Source organism: Apodemus sylvaticus, chromosome X (assembly GCF_947179515.1).
Source record: "Apodemus sylvaticus chromosome X, mApoSyl1.1, whole genome shotgun sequence".
Classification (NCBI taxonomy): domain Eukaryota; kingdom Metazoa; phylum Chordata; class Mammalia; order Rodentia; family Muridae; genus Apodemus; species Apodemus sylvaticus.
The window spans coordinates 147,944,009-147,970,676 of record NC_067495.1 but is presented as its reverse complement, the minus strand read 5'-3'; the positions used below and the strand labels follow the sequence as shown (position 1 = coordinate 147,970,676).

The following is a 26,668-nucleotide window of genomic DNA, read 5'->3' as shown; positions in this document are numbered from 1 at the left end:
CGACACATGTGTGTGTGTGGGGGGGGTGAAATCCGGGGCTTCACTGTGCTAGGCAAGTGCTCTATCCAGCAATGCCTCCAGCCATCTTAAGCACTTCACAATCAAATAAAATCAAATACCAGAATTAACCAGCACAAGGGCAATCTGTGCTCTCTGAATGATACCTAAGCCCTCATGCTATCATCTAGCTTGGGCTGAAGAACAGGGAGCCAGGAGTGGGGCAGCAAATCTCACAACAATTTGTTTCCAAGCCATTTTCAAGGGTGGCAGGGTTGGGGTGGGTTTAGGGTATATACCAAGTGTCTTTCTTTGATCACTCTCTTCCTTCAGTGTTGTTAAATAGCGTCTCTCCCTGAATCAGATGCTTATAATTTGGCTGTTGGCTGGCCAAGTAGCTTCAGGGATTCAAGTCTGTCTGCCTCCCACCACACCTAGTTTTTTATGTGGATTCACAGGATCTGGACTCAGGTCCTCATGATTCCATGACAGACACTTTATTGACTGAATCATCTCTTTACCTTCTCTCTTTCCTGAAAACAACAACAACAAAACAGTTGTCTTAAAAGCTTCATGTTAGAATCAAGCACAGGGCCCGTGAGAGTGGAAAGGATACATTCCCAGTGAAAAGGATACATTTTTTTTTCCGGTCTGGGTGGCCATCGGAGAGCAGTAGCCATGGCCCTGCGCTACCCCATGGCGTGGGCCTCAACAAGGGCCACAAGGTGACAAAGAAGGTCAGCAAGCTGAGACGCAGCCGGTGATGTGAGCGCCTCACCAAGCACACCAAGTTCCTGTGGGACATGATCCAGGAGGTGTGTATCATAGGGTTAGCGCCCTACAAGTGGTGCACCATGGAGCTGCTCAAAGTGTCCAAGTTCAAGAAGAGGGTGGGTGGGTGTGCACATCTGTGCTAAGAGAAGCGGGAGGAGCTGAGCAATGTGCTGGCAGACATGAGGAAGGCTGCGGCCAAGAAAGATGGATGAACCCTCCCCCAATAAAAGATTGTTCCTACAAAGAAAGAAAGAAAGGAGGGAAGGGAAGGGAAGAGGGAAGGGAAGGGAAGGGAAGAAGGAAGGGAAGAGAAGAAGGAAGGGAAGGGAAGGGAAGAAGGAAGGGAAGGGAAGAAGGAAGGGAAGGGAAGGGAAGAAGGAAGGGAAGAGAAGAGAAGAGAAGAGAAGAGAAGAGAAAAAGGGAAAGAAAGAGAAAAGAAAAGAAAAGAAAATAATTTTGTTGGTCTAGGAGGCATCAGTCGGTTCTAGCATGATTGCAGGGTTAAAGTGGAAGCAGTGATGGATAAAGGCAAACAAATCATTTCACACAGGGGTGATGGCTGTGTTGGGGTTGGTAGAAAAGGTGGATGCTAGTAAATGTCCCATTAACTGATAAGTTTTTGATAAGGAAGGCAGGAACTGAACCAAATCTCAGACGGATGGGTAGGTCTGGGAGGGATTTGTTGGTCAGGGACAGGAGTTTAGACTTCTTGGTGAGATGCAGAGTCTTTAACATGAGGGTGCAGAGCTGCCATTGGAGGCTTCCTCTATGTACCATGTGCAGAAAGCTCTGGTGGAGTCTGCCGTGGACAAAGGGATGGATAGAACTGACAAGGAGAAGCTCATGGCTGCTTTTAGGATTTGCTAAGAATACTGGATGGAGAAGGAACAGAGATTCTGATGCCATCAGTGGCACCTGTGGTTTAGACGCTGCAATGCTCCTAATTAGAACTCTGTTAACATTGATCTCTCACAACTTTCCCATGAGGTTTCTTAGGCAGCTTCACTGGCAGGAAAAGACAACAGAAAGAGCCTAGATCCCAATTCTGTGATTTGAGGCTCTCAAGTGCTTGCAGGGAGAGATTTCACCAGCTAAGTTCAATAAAGTCCAACAAATATTAATTCTTGTTCCTACTGAGGTCAGGATTCAGAGTAGAAAATACTGCCTTGGAAATATTATGGAGATATTAGTTATTTCTTGCCAAGTGCTTATGCAAATTCCATATTAACTCGACTGAGCCTTGAAATGAAGACTGCAGAGGGCCTCTCACATTAGGAAAACAAGCAGGTGGAAGGTTTTGTCCTGCCTGACTTAGCATGCAGGATTCCCAAAGCCACGGGGTACTCTGCATATGGACAGACAGAGAGGAGGGCTCCTTCTCATCATGAGCCTCAACAAGAAGGAAGGATCAGGTGGCCTTTTGCACATTGTTTTCCTTCTGGACCATGGCAGCATGACTAGTACTGACCTTGTCTTCACCATGGTGTGGTCCTTGGGGTGTTGAGAAAGCCCCTCGAACCGCAAGGGAAGGCCATGCAGCTCTGTGGGTGAGTATATGCCTTGTACTTGTGAGGCTCTGCGCTCAGTCCTTCCTGTTCCCTCCCTCCTCCCTCTTTCCCTCTTTCTCTCCCTCCCATCCCTGTCCCCTAATCTCCTATTACCTCCTCCCTCTCCTCATCTGTCCTCACCTTCCTTCTCCCCCCTCCCCTCCTTTTCCATTTTTTCTTTCCATCTCTCTCCTCTTCCCCTCCCCTCTTTCTTTGCTAGGGATATAACATAGGATCTCCCCCACACCAGTAGAACAGGGAAGGTTTTCTAAAGAAAATGTTGGCTTTTACACAGGAGGGTTCTGAGGTTCCTTGGAGAAACTGATCTACAACTTCCCAGTAATCTGATCTTGTATTCTGCAGTGTTACTCTGCTCCTGCTTAAACCCCTTCAGCTGCCTTAGGAGAGTGTAAACTTCACCTGGTCTCCAAGTCTTCCATGAGGTAGTTCTGGCAACTCCTATTTCGTGTGTCTCTTCTCCATTCCTCCTGCATTCTCCTCAGCTTTTCTTTTTTTCCTTTCTTCTTGGCTGGGTGAACTGTTATTTCCCCTTTACATCAATTCTACAGGGCAATTCTCTGTAGGCAGAATCCCCCAGCATCTACACAGGGCTTCGACTCTAACTGCTTTCCTCTCCTGGCTCAATTCCTGTGTCCTTGGATTTCCTCATTTCCCCTGCCCTGTAACCAAGCCCAGACAACTCCTCCTATCCTCTATTGTGGCCTACAGAATCCAGACCTAGCCTTTCCTCTTACTTTATGCTGGCCATTCTTCTATCAATCACACAGGCCTTATCATGCTACAGGTTCCTTAACAGCCTTCGATGCTTTCCTTTTGTCTTCAGGATCAAACCTTTGCTGTTGACTTGGCATTCAAGGCCTTGTCTAACCTTGTCATATCATCTAATCCCCAAAACCAGAGATGAGGAGTGCTGTGGGGTGTCTGGGGATTATGTGCTTGCAAGTCAAAAAAGAAGGGGTCATCTTTTCCAGAGTTTCTGTCTACTTATGGGGTATGCACTGCCAGTTTCCATGCATCTGAATCCTTGTGGGATAAAGGCTCAAAGATGTGTCAATTCTGCCTGCTAGATTTTGTTTTCTTTTTCTTTCTCAATCTGGGAAGTAGTAGGCTTGTGACTTTTTAATTTTCTGCAGCAAGCACTTTAAACAAAACACTGCAATGTTCTATGAAATAAAGGACTTTTGTACAGCAACAAAGTTCATGGTTGCAGAATAAAGGTCAGGACTCGGGGTTGGGGCTTCTTTTTGCTTCTCTGCACAGAACTGGCCAGAACCTTGACTATGAGGTCAGCCATGGAGGATGGGACTCAGTGGGGAGCCAGATTGATGGACAGGAGACCTTCCTTTCCTAATGCTCCCTCTTCCTGCAGCACTCATGTGTGTGTGTGTGTGTGTGTGTGTGTGTGTGTGTGTGTAAGGACTTGGTGTTAAGGCACAAGGCTGAGGGATGAGACAGAAGCTCATGGGAGGCAGCTATCACCTTGAGCATTGGCTGAGCCCCTTTGGTTTCCTGGACATAAAGGGAGCCCCAAGTTGGATTAGGAAGCCTTCATCTTTACTTCTTCCTGCCAATTCCCAACTGTTACTGGTGGCAGAGGTGAAGCATCAGGGAATGGCAAGTATGCAGGATTTTCCTGTGTAGCCTTCGCTGGCTTTGCTATTGTGGCAGTTCTCCTGCCTCAGCCTCCGGATGGTTGGGATTGAAGGGATGAGCCACCACACCTGTCAGAGAAGAGCCATTTCAATAGGGACAGTGGTGCTCTCCTGATGGGCATCTTCAGCAACATCAGCATCTTGTTTGGTAGCTGCCACCTACTTTGGTTGCTTTGGCCAAGGCTGAAGGAGGTCCCCTTGGAAAGGTGGCTGGCACATAGAATTTGAGGGTGACCATGTTGTGAGGAAGGTTTGGCAGCTGTTCCTTTGGGTAGCAATAGAACTTCATGGTCCTGGCAAGATGCTGAAGCCCAAGACCCCCAAGAGATCACGGCTTAACTGGTCATATTTTACCCTGGGTTTGGTATATGGCAATAGGTGAAGAAAGCCGGAGAGTGGCTGAACACCAGGCTGACTAACAGGAAGACAACGACAGTCATTGGCAGTGTTCTCAGCATACTCTGGACAACTGCTGTGCTCCTGGGATCATGACACACTTTTCTGTCTTGTGAAAAAGGTCAGCATTTTAGGAGGAGAGCTTGAAGAACCAAATGCTTTTTCAAATTGGTGGCAATATCCAGGGCATGAGAAGTTCAGGGATTAACTAGGTTTTTTGTTTACCTGGTGTCATCTGACATATTATGACAACATTCTTTTCTCTTGGTTCTTGCTGCTGCATAGGCAGTTCCTTAGAGTCCTCACGACATTCCCTCTGACCACTTTCCACCACCACCCCATTGCCTCTTTTCATTGTTGTTCAGCAAGGTCTATTCCATAGGATTCTGAACGCCCCTGTTCTTGGCCCCTTTGACTGCATGGTCCCATGGTGACTCCCTCAAAGACAAGGCACTCCCATTCACTCATTTCCTCTCCTTGATTACTGAGGGGATATATAAGGACATTATAAGAAATAAAGATCTATCGGCTAATTTTGCTCTTCAGTTCCAGCCGGTTTCCCGCTCCCCCCACCCCATGGGAAGATCTACTCCTAACACTTTGTGTGTTCGTGTTTCCCAGTCTCATATTTAGTGCAATGGATAGAATAGAAACAGAAAGAGGGAGGGGGAACAGAGGGAGGGAGAGGAAAGACAGAGACAGACACCTAGACACACAGAGGTGTGTGTGTGTGTGTGTTTCTGCCTGTGCATGCATGTTGTTTCTGCCCAGGAACCCCGGGAATAGGTGTAGGAGCCTTCCTTTGACGCGATCCCAGGGCAGCTTATGCAGCATGATGATGGCATGGACAGGTTCCATGCTGCCACCCTGAGCAGTGTTTCTTTGTCCTGAGAGCTGGCTGCGGCCAGGCTCACCCTGGGAGCTTACAGGCTGCAGTAGGCTTTTGTTGTTGCAGCAGAGATTATCTGCATTCTCGCCGCTAGGGAGGTGGACTCCATTTGCAGAGATTTATGGGAAAAGACTGCAGCGCGTTTGCTGGTCACAATAGATTGAGCAGCTGTGAACTTTCGCAGTACTAACCCTGTCTCTAACTCAAGTCGGGAACTGTTCCCCAGAGCTTTGACCCTGGACTGAGCCCACCCTCCCTGTTGCTTGCCTCGGCATCACCAACTTCCACCTGGTTCCCAGCAGCTACACGAACAGACCAGTTCTTTTAGTCTGGGACAGGGATTTTTTTGCAGCTTTCAGCCTGGAGTAGCAAGTGCTGCTGAGGTACTGGGGTCCTCGCAGCTGGGAGAACTGAACTAGAGGAGGAAGGTCACAACCTCTGGACAGGGTGTAGTGGTCTCACAAGTGACCATTTCTGAGCATTATCTCCGCTGCTGTCTCCCCCCCCCCACCGCACCCCCCCACCCCCGGCTTCTGGTGACACACTGCTAGGGGCTCGCAGGCCACTTCTGCCATTCCCATAGCGACGGCAGGACGGGAAGGGGGTCTGTGGGCAGCAAGCAGACTGCCACCCAATCCAGATCAGGCGACCCAATGGTGTCTGTGAGCCCCGCCCCCGCCCTCTCCCCATGTCCCGCCCCCAGACTGCAGCCAAGTCCCAGAGACAGCAGTTTCCCTATCTCCTATGGTGGGCCCAGCAGAGTCTGCCCCCCAACTCCCCCGCACAGGCATCTAGGCGCACCTCACCACTGCCCTCCCAGGCCGAGCGAGTATTGCCAACTCTGGGCGGGGTCCTGCGGTTGTGATAGGCTCCTCCTCCCCGGCTCCGCCCCTCCCCCTCGGGGCCCTCCTGCGCTTTGCTCCTCCGGGCCCCTGCACCTGCTCCCAGCCATGGTGGCCAGGCTCACCGCTTTCCTTGTTTGCCTCGTTTTCTCCTTGGCCACCGTGGTCCAGAGAGGTAAGGTGGGTGCGGGCTAGGGCACCCAGGGACCCCGCCCTGTGGCCTGGGGGTCGCTCTGCGCATGAGCGGCCCTGTCTCCGCCTGGCTGACCTGAGGTGTGTGTGTGTGGGGGGGGGGTGGAGGTATCGGACGACCTGGAAGCTCTAGGCCTAGGGGTGAGGGTCAGAGACTTCTGGAACTGAACCCACTGTGAACTAAAGATAAGGGATGGGACTTCTTAGGGCTGGTATTAAAACACTAGGCTGTTAAAAATCCTAGCCAAGCATTGGTGACAACAGCTGTCCCTAGGAGTGTACCTTGGGAAAAAACTTGGAAAAAGCAGTCATTTTGAAAATTGGCTGTGAGGCCACCTGCAGCAAAAGCATCTGGAGAGCTTCCCAGGAGACTTTCTGGCCACTTTTCCTCAGGATATCAGAGGGTTTGGAGTGAGGCAAAGTGAAAATAGGGTGGGGGCAACTTGTAAGTCTTAACAGCTTCCTACATGGTTTTGGTGTCTGTCCCTGCACTTCTAGAGACTTTGATCATATTTTATGGAGGAGTTGGACACAGAAATTGTGCTGAATCAAGGGAATAAGTTTCTTCCACCATGTGCAACTCAATTTGTGGACCAGGCCGCAGTGGCATTACCTGGGGTCTAATGTTAGAAATGCAGTAGCTCATGACCTACTGAGTCACATTCTGTGTTTTATTTAGCATAATAATCAGATCCTCCAGGAATTTGCAGGCACATTCAACTCTGAGTATCGTCTTCTTATGATAAATACAATCTGCGATTGCGAACAGCTTCTTAAGCATGTACCAGCAGGGTCTTCTTTCATTTGTTTATGTCCCATTTCCACATCAGGAGGGGAAAATAGCTTCAAGAAAACACTGCAATTGTAGTTGATTCAAAGCAGGATTATGCTTTGTGCTTTCTGAAAATGAAGGCAAGCCCAACCAGTGAGAAACCTAGGCTTACGCAAACAAAACTTGGTCTTAGCACTGGCTTTTAGTAAGGTTTATGTCACATATAGAACCTTTCAGTGAGCTACAGAGATATGGCAGTCTGGGTTCTGGGTTCTAGGTTCTAGGATCTGATGCTGCGAGTGTGAAGACAGCCAAGACTAGCATCTCTGTGATGACATCTGATGTATGTCAGAGGCCGCTCTGGAGGGAAGAAAGCAAACAGTCACAATGATAAAGAGTGGCCCATGTTTTTAGTCTCCCTTTGGGGGTCAAATTTTTATTGTCCAATGGGCTTTTGTAGAGGAAAGCATCAGTAGCCCACCTTATCCTTGAGGATTATGTTCCAAACACTGCAGGAGTTGCCTGAGACTATAAATGTGGATTTATTTTTCCTTTGCTGAATTGGAACATGAAGCCCTGTGCATGGTAGATAATTGCATCTTATAGCATGGAGGTTTTGAAACTAGACTATAAATGGCTTCTGGTTTCCTGCTTTGAGTTGAGAGCGATTGGGGAAGCTGGTAGAGGTGAGCTCATACAGTAATTAATTGGCTACTAGGGTTTGCTCCCAGGCTTCTATGACTCCACAGTAACCATCTTAAAACACTGGGTATAATTCATTTAGACCTGGAAGCTGCCTCACTTCTAACCTTCCTTGGCTTCCTGAAAATGAGTTCTCTAAACCTGTTTAATCATTCCATATAATGACTAAAATCACAAAGATGTCTTTGGTCCAGGAATGTGCCCGTCTTAGATCACCTACCACTTTTTGAGTGTTTGCTGGGTGGCATGTGTATCATATATTTTCCTTCCTTGTTTGCTTGCTTGCTTTTTATTAAAGCCTGGGTATCATATAGCTCAAGTTTGTAGCCTCAAACTTGCTCTGTGTTCAAAGCTGGCCTTGAACTCTTAATCCTCCTGCCTGTGCTTCCTGAGACTTAGCTTAGATTTCTGGTTCTCCTGCCTCTGCCTCCTGAGACCTAGGTTTGCACTTACATGCCACCGCACCTAACATGAATCATCATGACAACTGTTCAGGCCAGGCACCTTCACTTCCACGTGAGGGGACTGAGGTCACATTATCAGAAGGAATAGCACGTTTCAATCCAGATAAGGATGAGACTCTGTCATCTTTTGTTTTGTTTTGTTTGCCCTAAGAATATTGAGCCAGATGTATCTTTGTTTTAAAGGGAGGGACAGGATTTTTCTGTAGTGGGGTTCAGAGAGCTCTGCCTCAGTGTCCCTTTATTCCTGTCCAGGACTCGGTTGTACCTGAGCAACCGTGGAAGGCATTCGAAAGGTCCCAGAAGAACATCTAGGGGGTAAGGTGTAAAATCCCTCCAGGCTCTAGGAAGTAGAGACAGAGTTTAGCTTTGAAAAGTTAAAAGAGTGATTAAGAAGCCTCTTTATAAATATAAAGGGGAGTTAACTTTGTGTGATCTACTGATTCTGAAACATCTTCTGAGGACAGGTGTGCCATCTGAAGGTTCCCTGAGTGTGGCAAGTTGCTCTTCTGAGCACCAGGGAGAAGGACCTCAGGGGTGTGTGTGTGTGTGTGTGTGTGTGTAAAAGAGTCCTAACAGTGTCTATACTTCAAGAAGGCCATCCATGAGCCAGAATCTTAGTACATCACACACATGTATCCTATGTACCAACCTGGAAAGGTTGTTGCCATGATCTGCTTTACCTCTTGTTTCAGTCTTGAAAAAATAAGGGACAAATAGGACCCATGCAATTCAAACTGCTTTGCAATTCCATCTCACCACAGTCAGGACCATCCAATCAGTAAATAGACAGCTCTCAAAAGACAAAATATAAATGGCTAATAAATATTTGAGGAAATGTTCAACATCCTAGGTCTTTGGGGAAATGCAAATTAAAATTGCTTGAGGTTAGAATGGTGCTGATGAGGATGGGGGGCGGGCTTACTCACCACTGGTAAAACCACTGTGGAAATCAGTGTGAGGTTCCTCAAAACCTGCAAATATAATTCCCATATGATTCAGCTCTACCACTCCTGTGCATATACCTAAAGGACCTTAAGTTAACAGACCATGAAGATAGCTGTAGACCATGTTTGTGTCACTATTCCCAATAGCCCGGCTATGGAATCAGTCTAGACTCCCATCAATTGACAGGTGGCTAATGAAAATATGGTACGTGACGTTTTGAAACAATTTAAAATTATCATCATCATCATCACCAGCCTCACAATGGAGTTTCATTCATCTGTGAATAAGAAAAACTATATTCCTTGCTGGAAAATGGGTAGAACCAGAGGTGATCATGTTAAGCAAAATATATCCATGTGTATATTTATATTTGACATGAAGATAAAGCAGGGCTGTTGAGAAGGGATAGGGGAGTAGTAATGTGACAAGAAAAGGAGGAAGTTAATGGGGAAAAGATAAATATAACATTTTCCTCAGATGTGATTATATGAGTATATGAAATTAAGTCGGAGGCAGAAGGGAGACTAAGTAGTGGATAATGGGAACAGTGAACACGAGTGAAGTATAACAGTATATTATAAAATGTCATAATGAAGCCCATTACTTTCTATGTTGATTTAAAAAATGAAATAAAAGTAGTAGACAGTAACCAACTCCCCACATGAGAAACATGTAGCTCAAAAGGGTTTAGCAACGTTCTGGAGACAATACTGTTAGTTTCTTCAATTATACCATGGGGATAACAAAGCCCTTTCCTCCTGGTGTGGCATTTATTAGGATTAAATAAATTTAAGTGTATATTGAGGTTAGAATGGTGCTGATGAGGATGGGGGGCGGGCTTACTCACCACTGGTAAAACCACTGTGGAAATCAGTGTGAGGTTCCTCAAAACCTGCAAATATAATCCCCAGCACAAGACCTACCTTCTATAAGCCATTTTCAGATTAGTACATATTAATCCTACTTCGTTGATGTTCCAAGCAACATTTAAAAAAATGCACATCCTGACAGTGTTGTTTACATGAAATGGACAGAGATTTCACATCTATACAAACAAAAATTAGATTAGTGGTTTCTGAGGATTAGGGGAAGGAGATGATGGTAAGTGACTGCTTAGAGGGTAAAGGCTTTGGGAAATAATGAAAACATTCTAGAAATAGAGGAAAGCAATGATGTATATTCTTAAAGTACCATAAAAATCATTGCATTAGACACATTGAAAGGATGACTTGTGTTATGTGAATTATATATTCATTTAAAATAATTCAAAAAAGCTGAAGATGTAGCTCATTGGCAGAACACTTATTTAACATGTGCAAGGACCTGGGTTCTATCTTCATTACCACAAAAAGAAATAAAGGAATAAATAAATGTATTTTTTTAAAGTAAGCTGGATGTGGTGGCCTTTGTCTATAATCCCTGCATTTGAGGATGATGCAGAAGGATTGCTGTGAGTTTAAGAACAGTCTAGACTACAAGGTGAGTTCCAGGCTAGCCTAATGAAAGGAAAGGAATCCAAAATGCCACATCATACCAAAAGAAAACAAATGCTCTCCTAATTATGCCGGATGTAGTGTAACATGCCTTTTAATCTCAGTGCTCCAGAAGCAGACTCAGTAGGATCTTGAATTTGGGGCTAGCCTTCTGCCTCAGCAAACAGCCAACCAGAACTAGGTGCACATAATTGTGTATAAGAGCACAGTGGCCCCAGGTGCTAAGCACTGAGTTGCTAGGTTGGGATCCTAACTGGAACCTATGCAGTGACTTGGGGTATCAGGCTTTATAGATGTGCCCCAGAAAAGTGTTCAGGATTGGCTTTAAGCTCCTTGACTCTGCCTTGGTTAGTCCTGGTAATTGGGCATCATGAGGACAGAGAGAATTTTCTTTCCCTGAGTGGTTCTGAGGTCACCATTTTGTGTGTTAGTCTTTTACAGGGTCTGGAGACTCAGTTTTGAGAGGTTTAATAAGTTTTCAGCTCTGCTTTTGATGTTATACACTATGTCTTTATTTTTTTCAGCACAAGACAGACAACAGGTAACTGTAACAAATGCACAGAAGCCATTAGAATGGGTATTTGTGGGTAGCAATGAAAATAATGTTATGGTTGGGGGTCTCCACAGCATGAGGAGCTGTGTTAAAGGGTCACAGCATTAGAAAGGTTGAGAACCACTGCTCAAGAGAGAGGACAATGAAAAGGCCTGTTCTGGCTGCTCAGAGGGGCCTAAAGACCAGGAGCTTCTCTGGGTTCCTGGAATACTTTATAGACACACTGACTTTCCTGTGTTGTCTTTCTATCTGATGGTTTGGCTTTTCCAGCTTTGTGTTTACTGTCACTTTGTACAGTTTAAATGTTATTCCTGTACTGCTCTTGGGTGACTGGGAAGCTTGCTTCAGAGGCTCCTAAACCTTTCTTTATTCTAGACTCAGCTCTTCCAGAAGCCTGCTCAGAGGTCCATTGACTGAGGATTTGTTGTTCTAAAGTAGGTATATAAGATCACCATTGGATTTTGTAGTGAATGTCTGTAATCCCAACACTCAGAATGTAGATGCAAGAGAATCAGGAATTCAAGGATAGCCTCAGCTACACAGCAAATTAGAGGCTACCCTGACACCACTCTTCCATGTCTGTATATATGCCCTTTAGTCAACTGGCCTTCGAAGTCACAAAGTGTTGCTTTCATTGAATTCTCCACATTATGAGTTACATAGAAGAGTTGAGATTCCAGGTAACAATACATATTCTACTTTGCAAGTGGAGGAGTGTCCAATGACTTTTAGTTCCAGTTTCAAAACTGTGGCACAAACTCATTGAGCTGTAAGGTCCCACTGAAATGCTGCATCCCCTAACATTTTCCCCAGTCTTCCTAGTGGCAGTGATTGTGTATAACTCTAGCATGAAACTGGTCCCTTTAGTTCTATGAGTAGCATTAGAGGTATTTGTTGTTCTGCACATCTCTTTATTTCTAGCACTTTGAATGATGCCATGATCAGTTGTCAATTGTCACATTCTCTCTCCAATGAAAGGGGTGAGCTAGTTGGATCCAAAGGTTTTTCTAGAATTTTGTCTATGGTTCTATGGTTGAGGCTTCATATGGAGAGCACGATGTCCAGTGGGACAGCTCCCTTAGTAGAATTGTCAGAGGACTGGTCTTCAGAAGTCTATATTAGCCCACAAGCTGAGGTAACCTGGGGCCCTTGTCTATGTCAGAGTTACTTAGGTTTGCCTGTCTCTAGATATGAACTACAGAGCAGTTCCTTATCACTATGCCTTTGAATTTTAGCCTGGAAGTTGTATGTGGGTTGGGATAGTATAGTGTTAGAAACTTGTCTAGCATATATGAGGTTCCGGGTTTCAGGAAGTGGTGGTGGGGCAATAAGAGGAAAATGAAAGTTGGTTGACTGATAATGGATATTTTGTTGGCAAGGGAAAAGTTGGTTCTATCCTGTGCAGTGTAAGATGTTTGGTACACAGTCTCTTGACTTTACCCAGCAGATACAGGTAGCACCCTGCTCACTTATCTTGCAACTGGAAGAGGACTGCAGATAGTACCCAGTGTGTTCTGGAAGGTATATCATCTCTACTGGTGGAGTACCACTGATTTTGGCAAAGATGTATATCTCATGACTCTCAAGATGTCTCTGTATGCATGTGGTACTAGGTATGGGAATGAGAGCCAAGACATACCCCAGACCTTGACAGATTTTTTTTTCTGAGACAGGATCTCTATATGTAGCTTAGGCTAGCCTTGAATTCACATGCTTCTGCTTCTGATCACAAATACTAGGATAAAAGGTTTCAGACAGCTTGTTTCCTCTCTGATTTCAATACCTTCATGAGTCAAGTTTTCTGTTTTCCTTACTGCTTCAGGATAGATGTGTTGGAAGAATTGAGGTCAGGGGCCATCTTTGTGGGTTGGTGTCAGCGCCACTGCTCTCAGATCTGCCCTGGACTCTGGTGAGCTCTGGCTGTTCTAATGGTGTAAGAATTCAATGAGATGGATAGACGTTATGTCTCACCAATCTCAGTGCCTGATGATTTTTGGGTTTTTTTGTTGTTTATTTTGAAAATCTTTTATAATAAAAGTTTTAGCAAAAAATGTGCTTTGATGACTAATGGAGTGTGCACTCTGTCTTGTGCCTTAATTTTTTTAACCTCTAATATGATAAATATCAATAGTTAGAAACCATATTTAAAAAGCACATGAAGGTCTTCAAGTGTTTTAGCATCTAGAGTTATAAGACCAAAAGGTTTGATGCTTTCTATTGCAAAATTATACCCAGGAGCGTACTTTCTGCTGTGCACAGTGTTTATCACTTCATTGTTATGAAGTGGTACCCAATGATCTCCCAAAGTGGCTGTTTTTGTTCTGGTCACCAGCAGTGTACTATAGTAGCCATTGTGTAACAGCCCTGCCAGCACTTGGCCTTGCCAATTTTATCATGATACAAACCTATAAGATTTACACATTTATATTACTCTGATTTAATCTACATGTCTCTGATTACTGTGGGGTTGTCTAAGTTGATTCTTCTTTAATGAATTGCCTGGTGAAGCCTTTGGTTCAGTTCCTTTTTATTATTTTCTCCTGGTTTCTGCTCACAGTGCTCTATTTTCCTGTTTTCTTGACCGTATTTTTTCTTCATTATCATTGCGATGTATCTCTGTCTGTCTGTTTGTCGGTCTGCCTTTCTTTCTGTCCATCCATCCATCCATCCATCTCTCCAAGTTTTCCCCATTGTTTGCCCTAATCTTAAATCCTACATGAATGAACTGATAACTTCTTTATTGGCTGATTTTAAAAAGTCATTATCTTTTGTTTATCAAGTCATGTGTTCCATATTAACAGATATCGAAATAAAATATTCTTCGCTCTCGGTTTATAATCTTGTACTATAAAACCAAGAGAATAAACTATAATATAATCAAATGAAAGGTTGTAGTAGTAGCACTAAAATATCCATATATATATATCATATATATATCACATATATATGTGATATAGATGTCATCCTCATTGTTTGCCCTAATCGTCTTAGGATATATATAGATATATATGCCTTTGAAGTCTAAAATACATGATTTCTATTGAGTTTTTGTCCGTTGGTTTTGCTTGGTGTCACTAGCTCTTAGATCCTTTCAGTCTCCAGGGCTTAATTTAGGAAATGCAGTTTTGCTTCTGAGTCAGTCTTATTCCTTGGCTCTAACATTTTGGGTTCCCAATTTAATTTGAGGAGAATTTTTATTACATTTCTTAACTTACTGTGCAGAAGCTTGAATTTGGTGCTTTGCCTGTCTGGAAAGTTTCTGATGCCTCAGAGGCATGTGTGTAGGCTCCCACACCTCTGGGTTTCTTGTTGTCTCATAAGCTTTTATGAATTTTGTTTGCTTGCTTTCTTATTCATTTTTAAAAATGTGTTTGTTCTTTGAATGTTTTATACATGTATACAATGCATATTGAGCAGATCCATGTACCACTCCCTCCCTCCAAGGTCCCCCAGGCCGTACCCACATCCCTTCCAACTTCATGTCTTTTTATTTGTTATTAATATTCTCCTAAGTCAAATTAGTACCGCACATATGTACATGGGTGTGTAGCTGCCCACTGAGGCATGAGTAATGTACCAGTAGCCACACCCCCAAGGGAGAGTGACTCTCAAGAGATATTAGTATTATAAGCATGCACCTCAGTACATCTAGTCTGTTTTGTCAGGTTTTGAGCTTGTATGTGTTTGAGAGAGAGAGAGAGAGAGAGAGAGAGAGAGAGAGAGAGAGAGAGAGAGAGAGAGAGAGGAGAGAATAGAAATCAGAGGTATCTTTCTTTAGCACTCTACCTTTGTTGAAACCATTTCTCACTGCACCTGGACAGTTGTAGATTGTACAGCTAGCAAACCCTTAGCATCTTCCTGTTTCCATTCCACAGTGCTGGGGTCATAGACGCACGCTGCCATGCCTGGCAAAGTCAGGTCCTTATGCTTTTGTAACAAGTACTTGACCCACTGAACCATCTCCCTAACAGTCTCCTGAGCATCTAATTTTGTTTGTTTTGGTTTTTCGTTTTTCAAGACAGGGTTTCTCTGTGTAACCCTGGCTGTCCTGGGACTCACTGTGAAGCACAGGCTGGCCTTGAACTCTCAGATATCTACCTGCCTCTGTCTTCTGAGTGCTAGGATTAAATGTGTGTGCCGCCACCACCCAGAGTTTGCTTGTTTTATTAGACAGGGTCTCTCTATGTAGCCCTGACTGCCATAGAACTCCATAATAGACACAAAGCTCCAACTACCTCTGCCTCCTGACTGTTGGGATTAAAGGACTAACCTGTCCCTAACAAAAAAAAAAACATGTATTTGTGTGTGAGTGAGTGAGTGAGTGAGTGAGTTTGTGTTCGAATGTGGAGGTCAGAGGACAACTTACGGGAGTCAGTCCTCTCTTCCAGGTGTGTTCTAGGGATTGAGGTCAGGGTTAGCAATCATTTATACCCTCTGAACCATTTTGCTGGACCAACATTTAGTTTTTTTTTTTAATTTTAATTTATTTACATTTCAAGTGTTATCCTCTTACCCTGTTTCCCCCTCTCCTGGAAACACCCTATCCCATCCCCCCCCTGCTTCTATGAGGGTGTTCCTCCACCCACACACCCACTCCCACCTGCCCACCCTCAATTCTCCTACACTGGGGCATCAAACCTTCATAGGACCAAGGGCCTCTCCTTCCATTGATATCTGACAAGGCAATCCTCTGCTACATATGGAATCAGAGCCATGTGTACCCCTTGGTTGATGGCTTAGTCCCTGGGAGCTCTGGGAGGGGGGCAGGGGGGATCTGGTGGGTTGATATTGTTGTTCTTCCTATGGGGTTGCAAACCCCTTCAGCTCCTTCAGTCCTTTCTCTAATTCCTTCATTGGGGACCCCACACTTGGCGCAATGGCTGGCTGCAAGCATCCTACTCTGTATTTGTATTTAGGGTTTTTCAAAGAAGGTATCAGATCCCCATGAGCTGGAGTTACAAGCAGCCATAAGCCACCTGATCTGAGTGCTGGGAACAAAATTCAAAATTCAGCAACAACAGTGCATCTTCTTGAATGTTGAGCCATTTCTCCAGTCCATTCTTATTATTTTCTTTAAGACAGGTCTCCTGTATTACAGGATCAACTCTTTGTGTAGGTGAGGATGACCTTGAACTTTTTGACTGCACCCCTGAACTGCTAGAATTAAAGGCAGGCACTCTGGTTTATGTGATACTGGGGTTTGTGGAACCCGGGGTCTGTGAATATTATGCACGTAGTAACCGTTTTACACCCCCAGCTTATGTCTTGTAGGTTTGAGTTGATTTTTAAAGTAATAGTTCTGAGACTATTGATGTCAGTGGATTCTCTAGGAAGCAGAACTGGAAAAAAAAGGCGTGGCTCTCATTCTTTGTTATCTGGGAAGGTGTTGAATTAACAGTACAAAGCAAACAACAGAAACATAGCACTTATCACTTGAATTTGTGGCAGATGTCTAGGCAAATGGCAACTGAACAGTGAAGCCCATAACCTGTGACTTGAACCTGGGATCAAGCATTGTCTCTATATATAGCTGGGTCGTTTGTGTTCTGCAATTAAAAATACATTTAGAAATTTTACCCTCTCCTTCCTGATCCCACCACCTTCCTTTTTCCTTCCTTCCTTCCTTCCTTCCTTCCTTCCTTCCTTCCTTCCTTCCTTCCTTCCTTCCTTCCTTCCTTCCTTCCTTCCTTCCTTCCTCTTTTTCTCTTTTCCAGTCCAAGGGATTGAACCAAGCATAATCACTTACTAGCCAAATGCTTCTGACCTCTATGGACAGCTCAAACCTGGTCTTTCTAAAATTATTCTTTGTTTCTGAAATCTGTTTACCTGCAAGTTTCTGCCAAGTACAGCTGAGAATAAAATTTTCAAAGTTTTAAATGCTATTAGGATTCCTCCCAACTCCCACTGTTTTTTTTTCCCAGACAAAAATCTTACTGTGTTGCCTAGTCTGGCCATGAAATCTTAATCCTCTGCCTTCGCAAGTGACTGGAGGCATGCCCCACTATTCCTTACTACATTGGTCTTTAAAATACTTTTTAGATTTATTTTTTAATTATATTATACGTATATTTTTTTATTCTGCATTGATGTGTATGTATTATGTGGTGCTTTGTGCCCTCAGAGGTCAGGAAGGTGTTGGATCCTCTGGCACTGGAGTTACAAAACATTGTGAGCAGCCATTTAGATGCTGGGAATCAAAGCCAGGTCCTCTGCAAGAACAACACATGCTCTTAACCGCTGAGGCAACTCTCCAGCCCTCCACTGGGATTTTTGATTGGAGTTAATTTGCCATATAATTAGTTTGAGGAGAACTTTAAGAATTTGTAGTTTAAGGGGCTAGAGAGATGGAAATGGTTAAAGGCATGTAGTGAGTGCCCTTGCAGAGGACCCCAGTTTGGTCCCCAGCACCCAGGTCAGGTCACTTACAACCACCTGTAACTCCAGGTCCAGAGGATCTGAGGCCCTCTCGGTAAGCACTACACTAATACATATGCAACCCCTCAGCCCCTATATACATAATTTAAAAAAATCTTAAAAGATGTGATTTTCTTTTATATTATTGAGGTTTCCCATTCAAACGTGATCTATGTCGTTCTTTTATCTTTATGTTTGTTTTCATCTTCCTTCCTCACAGTGCTGTTGCCAAGCATTTTATAGTATAGATTCCTGTTATGAATACGATCTTTTCTCCTCCATTTCTCTAGCTCATAAATATTGTTGCCTGAGAAAGCTAATGATTTTTTATATATATCTGAAATTAACAATAACACACTTAACTATTTGTGTGTGTGTGTGTGTGTGTGTGTGTGTGTGTGTATAACATGGACAGCTTCCAATAATGACCTATATAGCCTCTGGTCTACACATACACACACAGAGAGAGAGAGAGAGAGACAGAGAGACAGAGAGACAGAGAGAGACAGAGAGACAGAGAGACAGAGACAGACAGAGACAGACAGAGACAGAGAGACAGAGACAGAAACAGAGAGAGATGGAGAGAGACAGAGAAACAAAGAGAGACAGGAAGACAAAGAGAGAGACAGACAGAGTGATAGAGAAACAAAGACACAGAGTGACAGAGAGACAAAGACAGAAAGACAGAGAGAAAGAGGAAGGGAGACAGACACCACTTCACTGGCTGAGCTAAATTCCCATATTTTGTTTTGCTATGTAGCTGGGCATGTACCAGGATGCTTGGTTTTGACTAAGTTTTTGAAATGTATATAGTTATAGACTAATATCATTAAATCCAGTCGAATATATAATTTACATAAAAATGGGTTTTTTTTTGGCTGTTTTATTTAGTATTATATCCCTAGGACATGCAAGAGGGTTGGTGCTTATTAACATTTTTTCAGTTCAGTGGAAGGATGAGCACATAAATAATTCCCCAATTTTCCATTCATGAACATAGAGCTATAGAATCTCTGTTTTGAAGCAGGCATAGTGGGGAAGTTGAGGTAAGAAAATGGTTAGTTTCAGAATAAATGATTTTGTCTTCTTATTCTCTTGATTCCTTTTATATTGTAGCTCTCTGCCTCACAGGGCTTCTTATTTGTGAATTTTCATAACTGCTTTATTTGAAATTGACCAACACTGGAATGAACTGATATGTCCCACACTGTGGAATGAAACGTAACAACTTTTTGGTACACTCCACTGGGAGGGATGGCTTAAAAAATGGGGTGAATAGAATCAGGCAGTGTTAACCACTGCCAACAGTATAATTCCATGTGCATGACTTTCTTAGAATTACATCACTATGGAGGCAAAGAACAAATTAGTGGTTATTTGGGGTTTGAGATGGGTGTGGGATGGAGACATTGGAGAGGTAGAGACATATATGTGTGTTGTCAGAGGTGAGGAGAAGGGGTCATTATAGTGATGGGACTGTTCTTTGTCTGGACTGTGGTGATATCACATGACTCACCATAGTCAATAAAAGTGTATGGAAATGAGCAAACACTATGAAATGAATGCAGGTAAAACAGCAGAAGCCCAACCCAGTGTATGATTGTATGAATTTCAGTATCTTAATTGTGACGATATACTATGTTTTGCCATAATGCGACTTTTAGAGGATATTGAGCAAAGCACAGGAAACCTCTTTATGTTGCTTCTTACAACTCTGTGAATCTGTAGTTATCTTGTTAATTTTTTCAGATCATGTTGCCCAGGAATTCTGGAGACATCTGATAGATACATAAAGCAAGAGGCAGTTCAAAAACTAATGTGTCCAGAAATGAGGTACCCAGGGGAATGGGAGGAAAGAGGTGGCCATGAGCTCTGCAGTATTTAAACAATTCACAAGAGAAATGCCTGGCAGGAAGCCCCAGGTGCAGAGCTCAGCAGCCTCTGTGAATGCTACCACATAGATTTGGAGGAACATAGTGAGATCATAGAAACAGCTAGGAAGGCACTTTGGAGGTTGGATAACCATGAAAGATAGCATTCTGTGGCACACCTACAATGACAAGGTAGTCATATCTATGAAGGTCACTGAAGTGACACAGGCTAACAGTCACAAGACTTTATCTCAGAGACAAAGGACAGAGAGAATCTAGCTCAGTGGCCTCAAACCCACTAAAGACTTTAGGAGGATAAAGCTTCCATCTTTCCATGCACAACCTTCCTCAAGTCAGCCTCTGCTATATTCCAGGCTCAGTGGATGGTGTCACCATCTTGTCCAAAATGCCAAGGTTCATCCTTATCATGCTCTTACCCTGGACCCCTCCCCGAAATCCTCCTACCTCTCCCCAATGTGGCCTTCCTTCTCTGCCTTCTTTTCTTTCTCTGGGCAACACTCTGTCTCCATAGGTTTTCTGTAGGCTGTTTGTATGATTGGCCTGACTCAGGAGGCTTCCCCTGCTCTCAGGCCCCTTTCTTCTGTTCCTTTGTGTACAAGGCAGAGGACGTGGTCTCCTTTGTTCCAATGTCTCTCCAAAACCCCCACTTACTAATCTTTTCTCTTCTTTAGTACATGTAATTGGTGGGTATTCAGGGTTTGGTGGCTAATTCATCCCATGCTGATGTTCTGGTTCAAAACTCACATGAAGGGCATTCACCATAGGTTTTCTGTTAACCAAATAAAGCTCCTTAGATATTGTGTGTATGTGCATGTTGTATGTATGTTTGTGTATTTTGAGCACATTTGTATACATGTAATGGATAGAGGGCAACACCATGTTTTTTTAAATTGTTCTCTACATTTTTAAAAATAAATTTATTTACTTTTTTATTCGATATATTTTTTATTTACATTTCAAATTATTTCCCCTTTTCTGGCCCCCCACTCCCTGAAAGTCACATAAACCCCCTTCCCTCCCCCTGTTCTCCCATCCACCCCTTCGCACTTCCCTGTTCTGGTTTTGCCCTATACTGCTGCATTGAGTCTTTCCGGAACCAGAGGCCGCTCCTCCGTTCTTTTCGGACATCATTTGATGTGTGGATTATGTTTTGGGTATTCCAATTTTCTAGGCTAATATCCACTTATTAGTGAGTGCATACCATGATTCACCTTTTGAGTCTGGGTTACCTCAGTATGATGTTTTCCAGCTCCATCCATTTGTCTAGGAATTTCATGAATTCATTGTTTCTAATGGCTGAATAGTACTCCATTGTGTATATATACCACAATTTTTGCATCCATTCTTCCGTTGAGAGACATCTGGATTCTTTCCAGCTTTTGCCTATTATAAATAGGGCTGCTATGAACATAATGGAGCATGTGTCTTTATTGCATGCCAGGGAATCCTCTGGGTATATGCCCAGGAGAGGTATAACAGGATCCTCTGAAAGTGACATACCTAGTTTTCTGAGGAACCGCCAGACTGATTTCCATAGTGGTTGGACCAATTTGCAGCCCCACCAGCAGTGGAGGAGTGTTTCTCTTTCTCCACATCCTCAACAACATCTGCTGTCTCCTGAATTTTTAATCTTAGCCATTCTGACTGGTGTAAGGTGAAATCTCAGGGTTGTTTTGATTCGCATTTCCCTAATGACTAATGAAGCATTTTTTAAAGATGCTTCTCAGCCATCCGAAGTTCTTCAGGTGAAAATTCTTTGTTTAGCTCTGTACCCCATTTTTAATAGGGTTATTTAGTTTTCTTGGGTTTAACTTCTTGAGTTCTTTGCATATATTGGATATTAGCCCTCTATCTGATGTAGGGTTGGTGAAGATCTTTTCCCAGTTTGTTGGTTGCCGATTGTCCTTTTGTGTCCTTTGCCTTACAGAAACTTTGTAATTTTATGAGGTCCCATTTTTCAATTCTTGATCTTAGAGCATACACTATTGGTGTTCTGTTCAGAAACTTTCTCCCTGTACCTATGTCCTCAGGGGTCTTCCCCATTTTCTTTTCTATTAGCTTCAGAGTGTCTGGCTTTATGTGGAGGTCCTTGATACTCTTCAAACTATTCCACAAAATAGAAACAGAAGGAACACTACCCAACTCCTTCTACGAAGCCACAATTATGCTGATACCTAAACCACACAAAGATCCAACAAAGAAAGAGGACTTCAGACCAATTTCCCTTATGAACATCAATGCAAAAATACTCAATAAAATTCTTGCCAACCGAATCCAAGAACACATAAAAACAATCATCCACCAGGATCAAGTAGAATTTATCCCAGGGATGCAGGGTTGGTTCAATATACGGAAATCCATCAATGCTATCCACTACATAAACAAACTCAAAGAAAAATACCACATGGTCATTTCATTGGATGCTGAAAAAGCATTTGACAAAATTCAGCATCCTTTCATGCTTAAAGTCTTGGAAAGAACAGGAATTCAAGGTCCATACCTAAACATAGTAAAAGCAATATACAGCAAACCGGTAGCCAGCATCAAACTAAATGGAGAGAAACTTGAAGCAATCCCACTAAAATAAGGGACTAGACAGGGCTGCCCCCTTTCTCCTTATCTTTTCAATATTGTACTTGAGGTACTAGCTTGGGCAATTAGACAACAAAAGGAGGTCAAAGGGATAAAAATTGGAAAGGAAGAAGTCAAATTATCACTATTTGCAGATGATATGATAGTCTACCTAAGTGACCCAAAAAAACTCCACTAGAGAACTCCTACAGCTGATAAACAACTTCAGCAAAGTCGCAGATTATAAAATCAACTCAAGGAAATCAGTAGCCTTCCTATACTCAAAGGATAAGCAGGCTGAGAAAGAAATTAGGGAAATGACCCCCTTCACAATAGCCACAAACAGTATAAAGTATCTTGGGGTGACTCTTACCAAACATGTGAAAGATCTGTATGACAAGAACTTCAAGACTCTGAAGAAGGAAATGAAAGAAGACCTCAAAAAATGGAAAAAAATCTCCCATGCTCATGGATCAGCAGGATTAATATAGTTAAAATGGCCATTTTTGTCAAAAGCAATATACAGATTAAATGCAATACCCATTAAAATCCCAACTCAATTCTTCATAGAGTCAGCAAGAGCAATTATCAAATTCATCTGGAACAACAAAAAACCCAGGATGTTGATATTCTCAACAACAAAAGAAATTCTGGGGGAATCAGTATCCCTGACCTCAAGCAGTACTACAGAGCAATAGTGTTAAAAACTGCATGGTATTGGTACAGTGACAGGCAGGCAGATCAATGGAATAGAATTGAAGATCCAGAAATGAACCCACACACCTTTGGTCACTTGATCCTCGACAGAGGAGCTGAAAACATCCAATGGAAAAGAGATAGCCTTTTCAACAAATGGTGCTGGTTCAACTGGAGGTCAGCATGCAGAAGAATGCGAATTGATCCATTCTTATCTCCTTGCATTTATTTACCTTTTATGTCTGTTTTGACAGCTCGTGTTTAAGTGCATCACTTGAGTGCTGTTCCTGCATAGGACAGAAGAGGGCGTCAGATTCCCTTGAACTGGAATTACAGGTAGTTTAAGCCACTGAAGGTGAGGTTCTAGGAACTGAACTTGGGTCTTATGAAAGAGCAGTGAGTGATCTTAACCACAGAGCCATCTCTCTAGTCCAGGCCACTTTAGTTTTTGACAGACTCTGTCACCAAAAGTAAAATTTAACAATTGACTAGGTGGAGTGACTAAGGAGTTCAAGGGACCACCTGTCACCATGTATCTGGTGCTAGATTAACAGATGAGTGCTACCACATCCAGCTTTTACATGGCTGCTGCTCATCTGAAATCAGGTTTTTGATGATTGTGCAGCAAGTACTTTACTGAGCTGTCTCCCTAACCCTGTTTGACTGTTTTAAGTAGAATAAGGATTTCTGAGATTGGAATTATAGCACCCGCTCTCTTGCGCTTATGAGCATTTGGAAGCACACCTTGTTTCCTGCTTGGGCAACAGGCTTAAATTTGGTTGGAAGCCATGTATATTTATGGTTCATAAGACATATGACCCGCCTCTCTTCCATCTCACACCCTGAATACTTGGCCATTTCTCATCCTTCTTCTCAGCACACTTTATACAGATCCAGATGGGAGCTGCAGAACTCCTGATCCACTAAGATGTGAGACATGCCACCTGCAAGCTCCCGTTGTCCCTGATCCAGCCAGTCTATTATGCTTTCCTCACCATGATATACTTTATTCTCGAAGGCTCTGAGTCACTGTAAGACCTTCTCCCGAAGTTGCTTCTGTCAAGTATTTGTCCCAGCTATAAAATTAGAAATTAAAAAATGGAGAGATGGGACTGGGCTGTAGCTCACTTGGTGCAGAACTTGCTTTATCTCTAGCATCACATAAAACCCAGACTACAGTTGTAACATGTTGTCAAGGTGCATTCCAGCATGGGTCAGGACTCCATTCCTTTGCACCTTACTGATAGTCCCTTGTGTAGCTGGATTGCTTAATAGGAGATAACCTGCAGTCACCTTGTTGAGGATGTTTTCTAGAGCTAACACAACAGTCATGTTTATGGATAGTTGTTAAAAGAATGAAAGCAAGTTGCTTTTCATTTTCCAGTGTCTGGTGACTTTAAGTGTCATTTCCCAATGGAGAGTCTTCTAGGTGCCGGAGTCTGTTCAGGGCACTAGCTCCTGCTGGATTTCCCCTCTCTTCTCCTGTCCCCTCTCCTCTATCACCTCTCTTTCCCGTGCCCTTCCTCCCTCTCTCTAGTTTTACTTCTGTCTTCTTTCCTTCCCCTCCTCTTAGTCCTCCCTCCTCCTCGTTCTTCTTGTATTCCTTTCAGCAGACTAGATGTGTCCCAGTAATAGCCCTACTTCCGCCTCTGTGTGCTGGCAGATGGGTGTTTGGGTTGCTCTCTATTCAGCAGAGTTACAGTGGTATATGATTGGCCAGCATCACTTTTTTTGTTGTTTTCCTGACTTATGGAGCGTGTGCTCACACACACACACACACACACACACACACACACACACGTTTAATGTCTTAAGAAATTTCTAGGGGAACCTGGCAGCAATGTTGGCACACGCCTTTAATCCCAGCACTTGGGAGGCAGAGGCAGGGGGATTTCTGAGTTCGAGGCCAGCCTGGTCTACAGCGTGAGTTCCAGGACAGCCAGGGCTATACAGAGAAACCCTGTCTCGAAAAACAAACAAACAAGAAATAAAAGAAGAAAGAAAAAAAGAAAAAGAAACGTCTGGGGGGTTTTCTGAAGTGCCTCTACCATGTTATACTCTCAGTAGCAGTGCATGACACATTCTTTTTTCCTAAGATTAAAGGGAACTTCGAGAAAACAGAAGTGACTTAAATCAGAAAAACAGAAAATTCACATTCAGAAGAACTGTGAAGCACTAAATGTTGACAACACCACAGAAGAATTGTAGAAGCACTTTAGAACAACTATTGTGTTTAGTGTCCATGGGCACCGTGTGCTCTTTTTTATTGTTTCCCAAGGGGTTTGGAGAGACCAGGGATACAGATATGTTGCTTGAGGACATTATGATTTAATTGTACAGATGTCTGTGGCATCCAGCTTGAAGTTCTCTGTAAAAGAGGCCGGCTGTTCCTGACTTCTTCCTCTTCTTTGCCTTTTCTATCAATAGAAGCAGATAGCAAAAATGACGGTTTCTGTTCCCTTTGATCAAAGATTGTTAACCTTCCAGCCATAGCCTTACCACAAAGCCTAGCACACCTTATTGAAGGGGGAAATGGGCCTGTTGACATTTCACAGGATTTGAAATGTTAAAGATCTTTTTGAGGGTGGGGCCAAGTACACAAAGAAGTCTATTTGAGATGCAGGGTTTGAGGCAGGAGGTGAGAACTGTTCCAGTGCTCAGCCAGGTGGGTGCAGGTGGCATCTGTGCTACTTGTGCTGATCTTTGTTTTCGAAAGAGTAGCACCTGTAATGTGTGCATTGTCCTGCTTCTTACATTCTCAGGAAATAGCTGGCTACTGCTTTGTCTGTACTCTTGGAACAACACACACCTCCCTAAAGGACTGAGGTTTGTTGTGCTGTTAGAGGGGGCATGTGGTAGACTGGGGTGAGGCAGTGGCCCTGGCCCTCACAGCCCCTATTGAGGGAGGGATACAGGAAGTGGAGCCTTTCTGTCTGGTATTCTTAAAAAATGCTTGTCATTTGGGGCTTTGATATGTTGCTTAGGCTACTGTTTCAAGACTAGTCACCACACCTCCATAAGGATGCACAGATTTGTATGTTACCAAAGTGGCAGGAAGCAGTTTGCTAAAGGAGAAGGTCTTGCTCGTGTTTTTTTTTGCTCCTTATTTTTATGAGTAGGGCTCAAAACCTCTGCACTCTGTAATTCAGTCAATCATCATTGGCTATCTGTTAGTCTGGCAGCCATGAGTTGTAAAAACACAAAAACTGTATTGGAAAAGGATGTTCCAGCTCAGGAGGAAGCCCGGGCTAGAAGCTTGCCAACTTGACTTTAAACATCTTTTTCAGTACAGCTTATCACAGCCAGTGGGGTGGGGGTGGGGATGGGGGTGGGGGTGGGCAGTGGAGGGAAGAAACCTAATTATGCAAATTTTGATCTTAAAGCTTTATTCGTATGTTTCCTGGCAGGCTGTTCTTTAATCTCAAGAGCAAGATTGCTCAGAATTACCATATATTCTCGTTAATTGCATTAAAATTATAGCAAAGGTTGTTTTTGCTATAATCAAGAGTGATTTTGATTAATACTTAGGAAATCAAAGGCCTCACCAGCAGTGGGAATGAGAGCAACCTTCTCAGTCAGTCGTCCTTTCTCTTCCTTCCCTCCCCTTCCTCCAAAAGGCCAAAGATACAAATACACATGGAGGGATTTGTAAGAGACTATTTGCTTTTACGGATAGTCATTTTTAAGGAAAACACTCCAAAATGGGAATCCATTTTCCTCTCTCCTGGGTGTGAAAGGTATAGAATATTGTCTGAGGAAGTCAGAGGAAGAGGGAGGGAGGAAGGGAGGAAGGGAGGGAGGGAGGGAGGGAGGGAGGGGGGAGAGGAGAGAGAGAGAGAAAGAGAGAAAGAGAGAG

General features: G+C 43.5%; 1 protein-coding gene and 1 pseudogene across 1 annotated transcript in view; both read left to right on the top strand.

Annotated features, from left to right (window-relative positions):
* Positions 1-675: 675 nt before the first annotated feature.
* On the top strand, positions 676-983 carry LOC127674732 (60S ribosomal protein L36-like; annotated as a pseudogene).
* Positions 984-6,024: 5,041 nt separating this feature from the next.
* Cd99l2 (CD99 molecule like 2) overlaps positions 6,025-26,668 on the top strand; it is an 88,765-nt gene continuing 68,121 nt past the window's right edge. The window contains exon 1 of the mRNA XM_052170139.1: positions 6,025-6,293. Coding sequence (XP_052026099.1) covers positions 6,227-6,293 — 67 coding nt within the window. The 5' untranslated portion in view covers positions 6,025-6,226. The remainder of the gene's footprint in view (positions 6,294-26,668) is intronic.